Genomic DNA, 14,142 nt, shown 5'->3' with positions numbered 1-14,142 from the left:
TACAGTTGTAGAGTTTGAGAGCTCACCACAATGATGCCTTGGTAGTGCCTAAGAAGAATTTACTGGAACTCTTTCAGAATTGTGCTACAAAATCACCTAATTCGCCTGACGCTAATATTCTGACATGGTCTAGAGATGAACAAGATACTGATGTTAGTGATAGCTTGATTGGAAACATCATTTGCCATACATTTTAATCCTGACATTGCAGGGTAAGACCCAAAATTTTAATAATGTCACAGAGAACCAAATTGCTCATAATGACATTCAAGAAATCGCTGCGAGTATCCTAAAACCAATTGCAGGAAGTAATCAAATTACTCAAATTTACTACATTTATTCAATAATTCATAGTAGAAAGGTAGATTACATGTAACACCCAAGATTACATGACAATGTCAGAGGACGAAATTAAACTCATAACTTCCAAAATTCAAGAAATTGTTGATAAGACAAGATGCATAACATAAATTACATAGTGAAATTTTCGTCTACATGCAACTAATAAAATTTTGATCTTGCAACTCTGGGTTCATCAACTTTGCTGACATTTCTTTTTTGATTGATTGGGCAAGATGTAAAATCCAAAACTTGTTTCTCGAAGAAAGATTCAAACCCTAATTTCATAAACAGCGATTCACAATAACTAGAAATGATTGATGATGATGATTCATTAATCTCAGGATTTTTTCTCGATGAATACAAGAAGGAAGTCAATTTTGCATATTTGTTCCGCTCTTCTTGATCAAGAATGCGAGTTTCTTCTTCAAGCTCTTTATCTTCAAAATCATATAACCCTGACTCTAATATAAAGCGCACATCTTCTGCAAACTGTTCATCTGAAATCATCATCGTTTGTTTTTGAAACCCTTTTTCCCAATTCGATGATCGTTCTTCCCATTCTTTCCGTTCATGTGTACTATAAGGATCACCAGCAGGATATTTTGTATACAGTTGCTGTTGTTGTTGTTTTTTTAAGCTGTTTCTGTAATTCTTGTTGCAGAAAGTAATCTTGTTGAATTTGCTTCACTTGCAATTGCAGTAAGTAATCTTCCTGAGATTTCGTTTGTTGAATAAGTAATTTTTGTCGATCGAATTCTTGTTGTTGTTGTTTCTGCAACTTATATTCGAGCAATTGTTGTTGCAGGAATTGGAGTTTCTGTTCTCGCAAGTTTTGCTTTAGATTATTATTGTATTGGTTTTTTGATGATGATGATGATGATTGTCTAGTAGCACCACGTTGTTGGCCTCTGCTAGTACTGCGTCTAGTTGTTGTGATGTTGCTGTAATTCATGGCTGCCATTAAAGAGATTGTGAAGATTTTTGAGAAGAAATAAGATAAAGAGGAATTTGTTGAGAGGAATAAAAGGAGGGAGTATTTGTAGGAAACAGCAAGGGTTTTATCCGGACTGGATCGGAAGGTCCGAGGAAAATCCGAATTTAGAAGGTCGGTTTAGGGACTTAGTCTGGGTCTGTCGGTTTAGGCACAAAACAGCCTTAATGGGCTGAATCTATAGGACAACAAGCCCAAATAGAGTGATAAACCCTTGGTAAGTAAATTAGTGTATGACCAGAAATGACTTTTTTACAAATGAAAACTTAATTGATTTTCTCATTATTTAGATCCAAATAAATATTAGTACAAAAACATATGAATGATCAAGCGACTTTGTGTATATTAAAGTTCTAAGGTTGTGAGGACCTAATCACTTCGATAATATCATTAGCAACACCACATAGGCCCTGAAGGGTGACTTGCCTCTGTGCCAATGCATCAGGATAAGCTACTGGAGGAGTGGCGTTGCTAAAAGAATTTTTGCAATTATCACCATACGTAGAAGCGGCAGCTACTTCTAAAATTGCATTGTCAAGCTCATCAGAACTTAAATCTCCGGCGGATCCCTCAAGTGCAGACTTTGCATTGTCGTAAAACGTACTGCATCTTGTGACAACTTGTGCGTTTGCATCAGTATACGTTTTGACAAGCTCGTTGAGTATGTATTTTGATGTGTCCGCAGCACTGGTTTCTCCAGCAGCAATCACAATACTGGCTAGACCTTTTACGTCGGCTGTTTGGCTAGACTGATCAGCGTTTAATGTCGATGTACAGAGGTCGGGTAACCGCGTCTGTTGGCAAGTAGATTGGATCAATCCAGCATCTCCTACTACAAGAATAGATGATTCTTGAACGATGAAAATGAGGGAAAGAATGGAGATTAGGTAGACAATTGATGACGAAGCCATTCTTTTTCTTTCTTGAAATTGAATTATACTTTGATCTGTCAAGGAGAATTAAATATATATAGTGGAATGTGGGAAAGTTAATGTTGGAATAAAGAATTGATTATGGGAATCAAATATTTTAACTTAAATTGCATATTTCACATTTTTTTGGTATGAAATTATCTCATAATTATTGTTTAGTAAACCCAAATCGTCAAGATTTTTCGTAATCCAATTATCTTTATATTAGTATGGTAAGTACTCCGAAGCAAAGAGGTCGCAGATTGGATCAAATTAACAAGGCTGAATTGGGGGCCATGGAAACTAATTTGGAGCCATGACACATTTTATACCCATACCCGAAAATATATGGGGCTTCCAAAAATGAGAATGAAATATCTATTTTATTCTTCTCTAATAAAGAAAAAAACACTTTGAGTCGTCAATATTAGAGATGTATAAAAAAACGACTCTCATTTAATATGAAAGGGTCATCCGTATATAGTAATGCTTAACTGACGACCCTTAGAGTGATAGCTACAGAGAGTAAAAGGTTTTTTAGTCGTTCGGTTCTAAATATATAGAGTTAACGACTTTATATGACATAAAAGATGGAGTCGTCATCTTTTAGGAACCTCATTGACGATTTTTCATAACTGAACAATGGAGTCGTTTATTTTGGTACCAATTCATTGACGACTCTACAGGGTCGTTAGTTAATTATACTCACGACCTAACGACCCTCACACTGAGCTGTTGCATAGTGACCATGAATCGACCACTTGGAGCACCATTCATGCGATTTGAAGAGTATAGGAAGTTTACCTGATTGTTTAGAGCTTGGGGTTCCTCATTTTGAGTGTTGGTTCCTTCATTTTGAGAAATGGGATCTTCATTTGCACCATTGTTCATAGCTTCCTCTATCAACATCTCCTCATCAAACATCCAATCCATATGATTGGTTGAGACAATCTTGCCATCAACACAATCATTGTTGTTGTTTGAAGCTTCACCAACATTATTTCCTCCACTAGAATCACTCATTTCAAATAACCTTAAGTTTTTCCCCAAAACTCAACTTCTTCTTCTCCACAACACAAAAACACAATTTTTCTTTTATCAAATTTTTATCCCTAAATCTGATTTTAATCTACCCAAATTAATTAACAACTAATCAACACTCAATTAACACTAATAATCCAGGGGTAGTTTAGCCATTTCTAAAAAAAGTGGGATAAGGGATAACTCCCAATTACTATTTCATGACCTTTTTTGTCTTGTAGGTAGGGGTCCTTAATTACTATTTCAGGGCCCCCAATTCAGCCCTGCAAATTAATGGTGTAAAGAAAAGAGAGTCGTGCTGTCCCGCGCAGCTGCGCAGGAGGCCTTTATAATCAAGCTGTTTGCTAGCCGTTGGATGTTATTGGATCTCATAATTCCTATACTTTAGAATAACCATCAAAACAAACACACCCTAGAAAATAAACTAACCAGATACTCTCTTCTTTCCTAAAGAAATCCAATCTCTTTTCGTCTCTGAAAATCCTATCAACTAAGTTGAGCTTTCAGTCGATGCAATTGTTGATGGTGATCTGTCATCGATGATATTATAAGAAGTAATCCTATTATACTCGAATCAAAAAGACCCATTTAAGCTAGTTTCAGTACCTATTGTAGTTGTTGCTGCTCAAAATCGTGTTGATTGGCGACTTGCATCGAAACCTAATCACTGGTATCATCGGCCCTAAATCATTGTGCCTCCTTCGAATCTAGAAGACCCTATATAACTGATTTTAGTTTAAATATACTTATTTTTTATTTGGTTTATATGATGATTATCAAGGAAGGAATTGCGCCTCAAATACAAAAAAAAAAGAAAAAAATCAAAGCAAGAAGTTGAAGGTTTAGCCACTTGGATGATTTTTCCATAGAAGACGAAGACAGAGAAAATAATGTTACAGTTGGGAAAGACGAGAGAATATCGATATTTTATATTTTATGGTTAAGCCTAAAAAACGCAATTAGAAGATCTGGTAACATCCAACGGCTTGCTAGCCGCTTGCTTATAAAGGCATGTCGCGCAGCTCGGTGGGATAACACGGTTTAAGAAAAGATGTTTTTGGTACTCCATTTAAAACACGTCATTTCCTTGGTGTGTGTGTATATATCCATTGATTTTTCTAACAATGAACAATGTACAAAGAGGTAGGATCCATGGACACTCTTAGATAGACAACGTCAAACAAGATTCGCGTCATTTTCTTCGTAAAATTCAAACAACGATGAATTTAAGTGTAATATTTTGACGATACGTTTCTCTTATAAGAATCCACGTTCCTAAAAAAATGAATACAATTCGAAATGTATAAAACGACCATCTACCCCTTTGAATATCAGTCGTTCAAATTTAACAGTTCAAATTAAGATTGGTGGATGGTTAGGTTTTCTATCTCGAATTGCGTTCGTTTTTTGTACGAATGTGGAGTCTTATAAGAGGAACATATCAACAAGAAATTACACTTAAATTCATTGTCATTTGGGTTTTGCGGAGAAAATGGCGCAAATCTTATCTGACCTTGTCCATCTAAGAGTGTCCATGAATCCTCCCTCATATATAAATCGCCCAAATGAAAAAGGTTTAGAAGAAGAACATGCCGATTCCAAAACAGTGATCAAAAGGTTAAATTGGTGCTACCTATACAGTTTCAGTACAAATCCATTGTTCACTAAAAGCAAATCTACTTATTGCTACAAACGTGTTGTAACGGCACGAGATGCTTTTTTCTCAAATTCGACATTGTTTGCATTCAATTTATGTTATTTTTTCGTGGGTAATTCTGTTTATGTTCAAATAGGTTTCGGCCAGGAAAATGATTAGTTACCTGACCTTTTTTTTTTACTTAAGCATGTTATTTCTATTTAGTGTTCAGCCAGAGTAACAATATCATCCCAACATGAAAATTAAAAATAAAATAGATATTATTCCGGTTTAGTATTTCATCCCACTGTAATTTCAATTTTCAGAAAAAATATTTTATCCAACAATAAATATGCCTAACCCGCCGACCCAATTCCATGACATTTATGAACTCACAGTTTCCAAAATTACTGATAGCTAAGGCTCTACGGAGTGAAGCAAAGACCCATAGTATTTTCCCTACTATAGACTATTCTTTTTCTGCAAATATGAGTGTTTTATAAAACTGGAGAACTCTTGGATATTGGAAGGCTTAGATATACAAAATGAAAAATAAACTTCTAAAAGTAAATCATAACATGAGCAAGATCCTTCCTCAATCATATTGATAACAAAATTGAACAAATTCATGGATAACTTTTTTTTGCATCAACTATGCTAAGTAGAGCATGAGTGTCATTCTCACATCTAGTGTTACTCGAGTAATTTGGAACACGAAAGAATATATATAGCCATATTGATGTCCATGTATATAAATTCAACTAACCTTTTGAAGAAAAATCATTCATTTCGGAGTAAACTTCGACGCAAACTTATATCACCTTCAATTTGTAAAAAATAAATTGGGTTTAACCAGCCTTGAGATTAAACAAATACCCCCAACATTGGTCAAATAATGTCTACGAATCTGTGATCATTACAGAATGTCAACATAGGTAAAAATGAGAGAATAACATCTGTATTACAAAGAAATTACCTTTAATGTATAAAATTATGTTATCTAAACATGTATTCAAATTAAAAAAATATCAACTTAATACAAAAACATAGAAGAACTCAAGTTGAACCAATACTCGCATAAATAAAACTTATAATAGAATTTCATAATCAGAAAATACCTTCAAAAAAGTTTTAATTGCATGTCTTCTCAAGAATTATGATAGGATGAAGTCATAAAATTAATATGTGGAAAGTTCACCGGATATGTAGCAATTCAGAGAAGTTTACAGTGGTAGTGATGACTCTCCATCTAACTGTTGTTCGATTGTTTTTTTTAAAAAAAAATTCTTTCAAGAAGGTCTCGGTTTTCCTTGGAGAAATTGAGAGTGAGCATTTCATTGTATTCGTCATCATTCAGAAAGAGAAGAGCCAACTTGAGACTACTTACAGGATCTCAATACAACCGCAGATTTATCTATTGAAAGGAAAAAATTTTATACTAAATATTTAATTTATAGTAATTATTATATAACGTGACATCCCAATGTTTTTTTTTTCTTTTCTAATTGTCATGTATTTCAATTGAGGTTATTTTAGTATTAAGACGATCAACCGCATCTTCTACTTTATAGTGTTACCCGTTTTGTAGCGGCCCAAAATTAACATAGTATATTACTACTCACGAATACCTGTCAACACCACAAAACCACTACATCCCTCGAAGGATGTTGGGCGATTAATCACAAATGTCATATATAAAGTTTAGATTGAACAAACTTAGGTCGTCAATTAATTTATCTCTTATATTTTTTTTTGCTATATTCTCTTTTATATTGTAATTAATTTTATTTTAATACTAAAAACAATGATTCATATGATCGGTTGCCAAAGAAAGTAGGGGTACCATTTGATCCAACGTTCATGATCATTTTGTGATATATGATTTGGTATCATCCTCGAAATATTTGGTACATACCTTTATTAATCGTGTCATTTAGTACCTACCTTTATTAATCGTGTCAAAAACATCCAACTACATCTTTCACAATCAATGTTACCCGTTATGTAAAGGCTTTTTTTTTCGCTTTAGGGAAAAAAAAAACACCCACCACCACTAAAACCATCCACCTCCACTATTTCTTCCACCACCACTAATGTACCCCCTCCACCATTCACTAACACCCGCAATAGCTTTCACCACCCACTAATTCTTTCACGACCACCACTATTATCTATTGAAATAATTTTTATCAAACTATTTATTGATGGAAATATGTAAAAATATGTAATGATATTAATTAAGGGAATATTTATCATGAAATGATAAATTAATAGATCATTCATTATGAGGAATTAATTGGACATTAATTAATGAAACACTTGTATTGTTTAATTTGAACAAACCATGAGCATAGATTTATCTTCTCCCTAGACAAATCTTGGCCACTCTTTATCTTTCCTAATTTGTCCAAACTGTGAAATGGTATTACTTTTCTACATCTTCCTTATTTCAGTGAACGATGTTAGGATCTTCATGGACCATATGAACCTATTATGAGCCTGACCACATAACACCAATATTATCCCTACTTGACCACCTTGGGAAAAGAGGTTTGCGGTATTAAACTAAAATGCATCGGTGCTACGTAAGGAGATGCCCAAGCTTATTAAGCTCCACATCTACTCTTGTTTCTTCCATCTGAGACTATCCCTAGCTATATATATGTGGTTTATCGCTCCACATACTCTAAAAATCTCCACCTTGGCGATATTAAACCACTTCACCTGTCCAATTAGTCTCCACCATATGATTACTATCTTTATATGCTACTCATTGATCAATGTCACTATGCACCCTGGAATCCTACTCCACGTCGAGTTAATGAGAAGGCAACCACGAAATCAACCTTGACCATTTCCTTTAATTACCACCTAAAACCCTGCTCCACTTGAGAGTTAATGTGTGAGACATTAACTCCACCTTGAGCGCCAGTTCAACCTTGAGAATTGCCTTGCCGATATGAACCCCTGCTCCACCTGAGTTAATGGGTGAGACACTATCTCCACCTTGAGCACCAATTCAAATTTGGGCCTTACCTGCTCCACCTTGAGTCTGACTCCACTTTGTCCCTAAATCAGGTGACATCCAAAACCACTTCTATGTTCAGAAAGTAGCCCTAATCATGGGCTCTAATACCAATTGTTAGGATTTTCACGGACCATCTGACACTACTCAGGGCACGACCACATAACCCCGAACCTCACTTGACCACCTTGGGATAAGAGGTGTGGGGTTTTTAACTAAAAGGTCTCAATGCTATGTATGGAGATGCCCAAGCTTATTGAGTTCCACATGTAATCCTCTTTAGTCCATGCATGAGAGACTATCCTTAGCTATCCATATATGGTTTATCACGCCACATACTCCAACAACCGAGAACCAAAACATTAAACTATGTAAAATGTAACAAAATTACAACACCTGAACTCATCCGTCCCAAGAATAATTGTGTAGATATTAATAATGTTCAGATCTTTGTTGCTTTTTCCCCTTTAAGAATAATCTGAAAAGAGTCAAACTCAGAATTGACTCAACAATACATATCGTATTGTATGTTCTTACTATTTCAATGGCATAATGAAAAGCTAATTCATTCACTTAGGCTATTATATTTTAAAATGTTAATTCATTTCCGATGGAAACCATTTTACTCACATACGATGTAGTTCTAGTTTTTAAAAATTCAAAAATATATTATGTACATAATTCACTTCGGAAGGAAGAGTTCACCTAATGGAATATAGGTAATGGATTATCCTTCTGTAACATTATGGCCTTTTGCAACATAGTTGGATCTATAGTTGGTAAAAAGCACTGTATATATGCGTTCTCGGGCGAGAGTAATCTAGGGATGGGATACCTCCCAGAAAACAGTTGATTGATGACCGCATCAGTGTCAGTTATCCCACAATGTCGGATTACCGAAGTGATTGTATAAGTGGGGAAAGTATTGGAGGAGGATTAGGTCCTTAAAAATGGTATTAGAGTCGACGACGGGTTAATTGTCGAGGGAGAAAGAGTATGCTTGACGGATTTTTTTGGAAAAAGGTCTCATGAGTGAAAAATGCCAGAGTCTAGTATGGAACATATTTCGAAGCCAAGGACGGCTCCAAATTAAGTTGTTGGTATTAAAGTACTCCGACTCAGTAGGTAGGATTCGTCAAATGGAATATAGGTAATGGTTTGTACTTTCCATACACCGAGACCTAATTGTCTTCATAGTTTGCAAAAAAATCTCTATAGTTAAGCAGGCTAGGTATTGAGTAACCCTGAGATGGGTGACCTCCTGAGAAGCTGCTACTGGATGACCGTAGCGGTGACCATTCAAAACCTCATACCATCAGATGACCATAGTGACTAAGTGGGGACATTATCAGTAGAGGGTCAGGCCATCACATTCTACGACCTTACGCTTCCAAATGTGAGGTTATTCATTTCCTAAAAATAATAAAACCATGATTAGTTAGTAAGTCAAATCGTTAAGTACTTAACCTAATAACAGTACTTTAAACTAACAATAAACTCTGTTATCCATCATCATTGAATAAAAATAACGTTAAACCATTTATCAAGAAATATGTGAGACGATGCGAAATTGCTCACTAGGCGCCAATACTTGCCACCGTCACTATGATCTATTTACATAATTGTTAGCCAATCTAACTAAGTTTGGTGCTGCTTTTTTTTCTTTTCAAGAAAAAGTACTTTGAAAACATATTTATAACAATATGCTTTTATCCAAGTGTTTGGTAAAGATGTCATAAAGTGAATTTTATGTAGAGATGCACATGACCCGCCCAACTTACCCAAACCCGCCCGTACCCGCTAAACCCGTGGATTTTTAATCCGAACCCGCCGTTGTGGGTGCGGGGTTGGTTATGAAAATAAAAACCGCTATAGTTGGGTTGGTAGTTGATATTAGCTAAAACCCGCTAAATATACACCATTAATAAAACTAATCCTAACCGTCCGTTATTGAAATCCTTGTGATACTAGTAGATAAGGTAATCCTCTTTCTCTCCGCTTTCTATTCTCTTCCTCTTTGTTGGGCCTCCTCAGGTGAAAAACTTGACAAACATGTGTTTTGGCAGTTTGGCCGAACACCATTTTAAGTATACTCTGCACAGTTACTGAGAGTTTGGAACAGAGGAGAATAATTTGCTAGGAGAACATAGCCTCTTAATAAAAAAGCCGAAAATCGATTCAATGAATCTCCTTTTGAAGGAACCATGTTTTTAAACTAGAGTTTCACCATTCATATAATCTAAAGATGAGGGGTGTTTGTGGCTATTTAAGCCGAAACAAGATGCCGGGAATTTTGTAGTCCATGGAGGACAGTTAAAGAATCTTCAGATCAAGAAAATAAATTAACATATGAAATTGAGAAACATGACGGGTTTAAGCGGGTTTAAATGTAAACTCGACCGACCTGTAACAGACGGGTCAAAAATCCTTCCGATATTTATGGATGCGGGGTTGGTTATGAAAATAAAAATCCGTTATAGTTGTTATTAGCTAAAAGCCAACTCGCCAAACCCATGTGTATCTCTAGTTTTATGCAAAACACTTCCAAAATCTATTAATTTTAAAAGTGGGGAGAATGAGCTTTTAAAAGATTCAAAAGCAAATGTTATAGTTCACCTTAATCTCATATTTTATTTTCCAATTCTATCAAATCTTTTTTTTTAATTATCCTTGAATCTATATATCACCAAATTTTGTTCGTTATATTTTATTCTTTAAAGATAATTATTTTTCATTTTCAAACTACATTTTACGGTATACTGTACCACTGAAATATACTTTAATTTATCAACAATAAATATTAAGGAATTATTGATTTTCCAAAAGTGGTTAAGAAAAAGAATACAAATTAGTAATAATACTAATTAGTAAATTTAATCTTACATATATGTACCATAATAGTAGAAAAATTTACTTATTTTAAGCACAATAAAATAGATAAGCAATTTTTAGAGATAATCTTCTTTTGTCATTTTCTCACTAACTATAGCTGAACCTCATATTTTCACAGACACAATTTGGTCATTTTTTAAAATTGTTTTAGCTTTAGTTTATAATTTGTAACCATTCAATTGTTTTTCTTACGGAGCTCAACAATACATCGGCAACCATCCAAATTTTTTTTATATAGATCGGCACAGTAACGTATATCGGAAAAGCACTTTTGTAAAGCTCACAGCAATACCAAACTAATCCTAAGTATTAGCTGATAAAAATATATTTATTATCATCATTAGTAGAATAATTTATATATTATGGCAAGTTAATAGAACATTTATTATGAAGAATTATGGAACCTTAATGAGATGATAAATTTTGTCCGTCAGATGCATTTCTAATCCCAATCACAACCATCACTTATGACAAACGATTACATCCAATAGATTTATCTCTTGTGAGGACAAATCTGAACCGCCACTTACATAGGCAAAGTTAAGCAAACTGTGTTTTATATTCTTGAAAACAAGAAAAAAAAGAGAATAAACAAGATATGTTCAGTGCTTCTTAAAAGAGAAAAACAAGATAAAAAAGAGAATAAAAAGAACACAAGTAAAAACAGAAAGCTATGTGGTTTTTACGAGTTTTACCAACCAATGAGGAAGGCCAAAATGTGCATCCCAATGAGGAGTGTACAAATTTGGATTCTCTTCGAGATATATGTTGCAAAAGAAAAAATTTAGTCGCAATAATTTTCAAGTGCAGCTAAAAACTATAATTTATTGCCGCAAAATAAAATTGTTACCGTAAAAATGCAGCAACAATATGAAAAGAGTGTGGCAAAAAAGTTTAATCTCTTACTACTGTAATAGAGAATGGGTGCAGCAATAGACTTCTTGCTACATAGATTATCACGGCGCTAATAAGGGTTTATGTCATAACCATTAGGTGATACAACAGGGTTAAGTTTCTTATAGTGGTTTGTTTTGTGTCAAATTTTACATTTTGCTTACAATTTGGAAGTATAGGTATTGTCTGCACAATTAGGTTTCTTAGTGTCTCAGAAGCTGTGTGGAAAACTCTTGTTCAAGAAAGATTGAATTTCAGTACCAACCGGGGAGGAGAATGCGATTACGGTTACTCAGCTTGGATGGTGGTTGTGATTCAAATCTTCACATTTTTACTAGTAATTTCAGCTGTTGGTTTCAGTATGGATCAACTCATTACGAATGGTCAGGCAAATCAGTTTGAAGACACGGTACCTCTATGAAAAAAAACTATAAAAAAACATAAATAAATATCATTAAGTTAAATCTTTATTTTGTCTTGATCGCTAAATCAAACTCTCATTATCCATCTTAATTAGTTTACTTAATTAATATTCACAAGCTGTTTGATGATATCAGCAGCAACAGCAACCAACTCCACAAATCTGACTTCTCTTTGCTCCAATGCATCAGGATAAGATAATGGAGGACTGAAGAAAGTAAACGAGTCATGGCACCTATCAGCATAATCCCGGCCAGCATTAACTGCAATCGATGCCAAGTCGTAGTCCCAGGAACTCAGAAACGGAACTGATCCGTCCAGAGAAGTCTTCGCTTCTTTGTAATCTTCGCTGCATCTCTTAAATACTTTAACTGCTGCTGGATCGGAAACAGTTTTAACAAGCTCGGCGAGTATGAATCTGGATGTGTCTGCAGCATTAGCGGAGCCAGTATTAATCAAGATAGTGGCTAGACGTCTTACATCTGTAAGTTGGCTACCCCTGTAGGAGTTTAATGTCGATGTGCATAGATCGGGATACTGTGTCTTCTGGCAAACTTTCTGGATCAAGTCAGCGTCTCCGAGCACGACAGAAAGAGGTAATAGAATGGAGATTAGGAGGACAATTAATGAAGCCATTTCTTTCTTCTTCTTTTTTTTATTGAGATTTGAATTGTACTTTGGATATTTAGCCAAGAATGGTATTTATAGTGGAGTTGTGAATGTTAATGTTGGAAGTAAGATATGATTATTGGGAAACAAAACATATACTTAACTAGATTGCAGATCTAATATCTTTCTGAAAGTTGTCTCCAATATATTATTTTGTTTCTTTAATTAGGAGATATTAAGGTATTTTTATAATGTGAAAATATTTTTCAAGATATTGAGAAATTTTACTCACTATTATTATCATTTTTATTTTAAGTATTTTCATATCCTATGCTGAAAATAGATACTAGTATTTGCTTAGGGCTGCTTACATCACACGGTGATAATAATGCAACAGCTTCATCGTGCATGATGCAATTGGTGTAACCGAATAATCTTAATTTCAATTTTTATGATCACTCTTTGAAGAAAATAAAATAAAATTTAATGATCACATATCCAGTAGCATCCATATATGCAAAAAAAAAAAAGAATTGCTTTTATGGGGATGTATTAATGGGATCATCTGTTAACTACTTAACCAATAAAAATGCGATCTTTTGAATTAATACATTTGAGGATGTACAAAATTGAATTACATACGATAAGCTTTCTTGTTTTTGATAAGCTTCACATCGTGAAGATGATAAATGATAATGAGATGATGACATCCCAATAAGTCATCACTCACAGCTATTTAATTAAATACTGGATCCAAATGTCGCTTAATAATGAGCGTTTGGTCAACGTGTTAATATTTAATCTTTTAAAAGAAATCCCAGGGATGATTAAGCTGCAAAACCAAACAAAAACGAAAATACATTAAAACAGTAAATTTTCTATATAAAAATAGATTTTTTCGAGTCACGTGGTTAACTGGAGTTTCTGGTTGATTCTAACCCCACCATTTTAATTTCAGCCAATAGAATTTGAGAAAAATCTTTTAAAACCCATAATATATTTTTTTTTTGAAGCATGCATTTTATTAGAGAAAAGTTAAATTACAACTATATTTGTCAAACCCACAATATATTTGCCGACCAATTATATTTACATACTTAAAACTAAAATCTTACAAAATATTATTTACCTAAGAAAATACAAAAAATCTGCTGAAAAGTTCAAATAATTTAATTCTAAAATAAGCAAATAAATTAAGACAAAATCATATGAAGATATATATTTTTTATCATGATTTCATCACAAATTCAAATCAATCATAAAACTTATTAAAATTAAATAAATTAATGTCCAATGTCCAAAGTCCAAAAACAGTTTTTATGGTTACCAACTAATCCTAATTACAACTTCGACATACTGATAATTAAACTAACCTTAATTA

At 34.0% G+C, this 14,142-nt stretch overlaps 2 protein-coding genes across 2 annotated transcripts; both read right to left on the bottom strand.

The window, feature by feature from the left end:
* Nucleotides 1-1,682: 1,682 nt before the first annotated feature.
* On the bottom strand, nucleotides 1,683-2,244 carry LOC113280804 (cell wall / vacuolar inhibitor of fructosidase 2-like). Its single transcript, XM_026529383.1, has one exon. It carries the CDS (start codon nucleotides 2,242-2,244, stop codon nucleotides 1,687-1,689), a length of 558 nt encoding a protein of 185 aa, XP_026385168.1. The 3' UTR covers nucleotides 1,683-1,686.
* A 10,010-nt stretch (nucleotides 2,245-12,254) lies between these two features.
* On the bottom strand, nucleotides 12,255-12,788 carry LOC113280803 (cell wall / vacuolar inhibitor of fructosidase 2-like). The gene has a single exon (XM_026529382.1). It carries the CDS (start codon nucleotides 12,786-12,788, stop codon nucleotides 12,255-12,257), a length of 534 nt encoding a protein of 177 aa, XP_026385167.1.
* Between the last annotated feature and the right edge of the window lie 1,354 nt (nucleotides 12,789-14,142).

The sequence above is a fragment of the Papaver somniferum genome, chromosome 5 (assembly GCF_003573695.1).
Source record: "Papaver somniferum cultivar HN1 chromosome 5, ASM357369v1, whole genome shotgun sequence".
NCBI lineage: Eukaryota > Viridiplantae > Streptophyta > Magnoliopsida > Ranunculales > Papaveraceae > Papaver > Papaver somniferum.
This window is presented reverse-complemented; position numbering and strand designations above follow the sequence as displayed.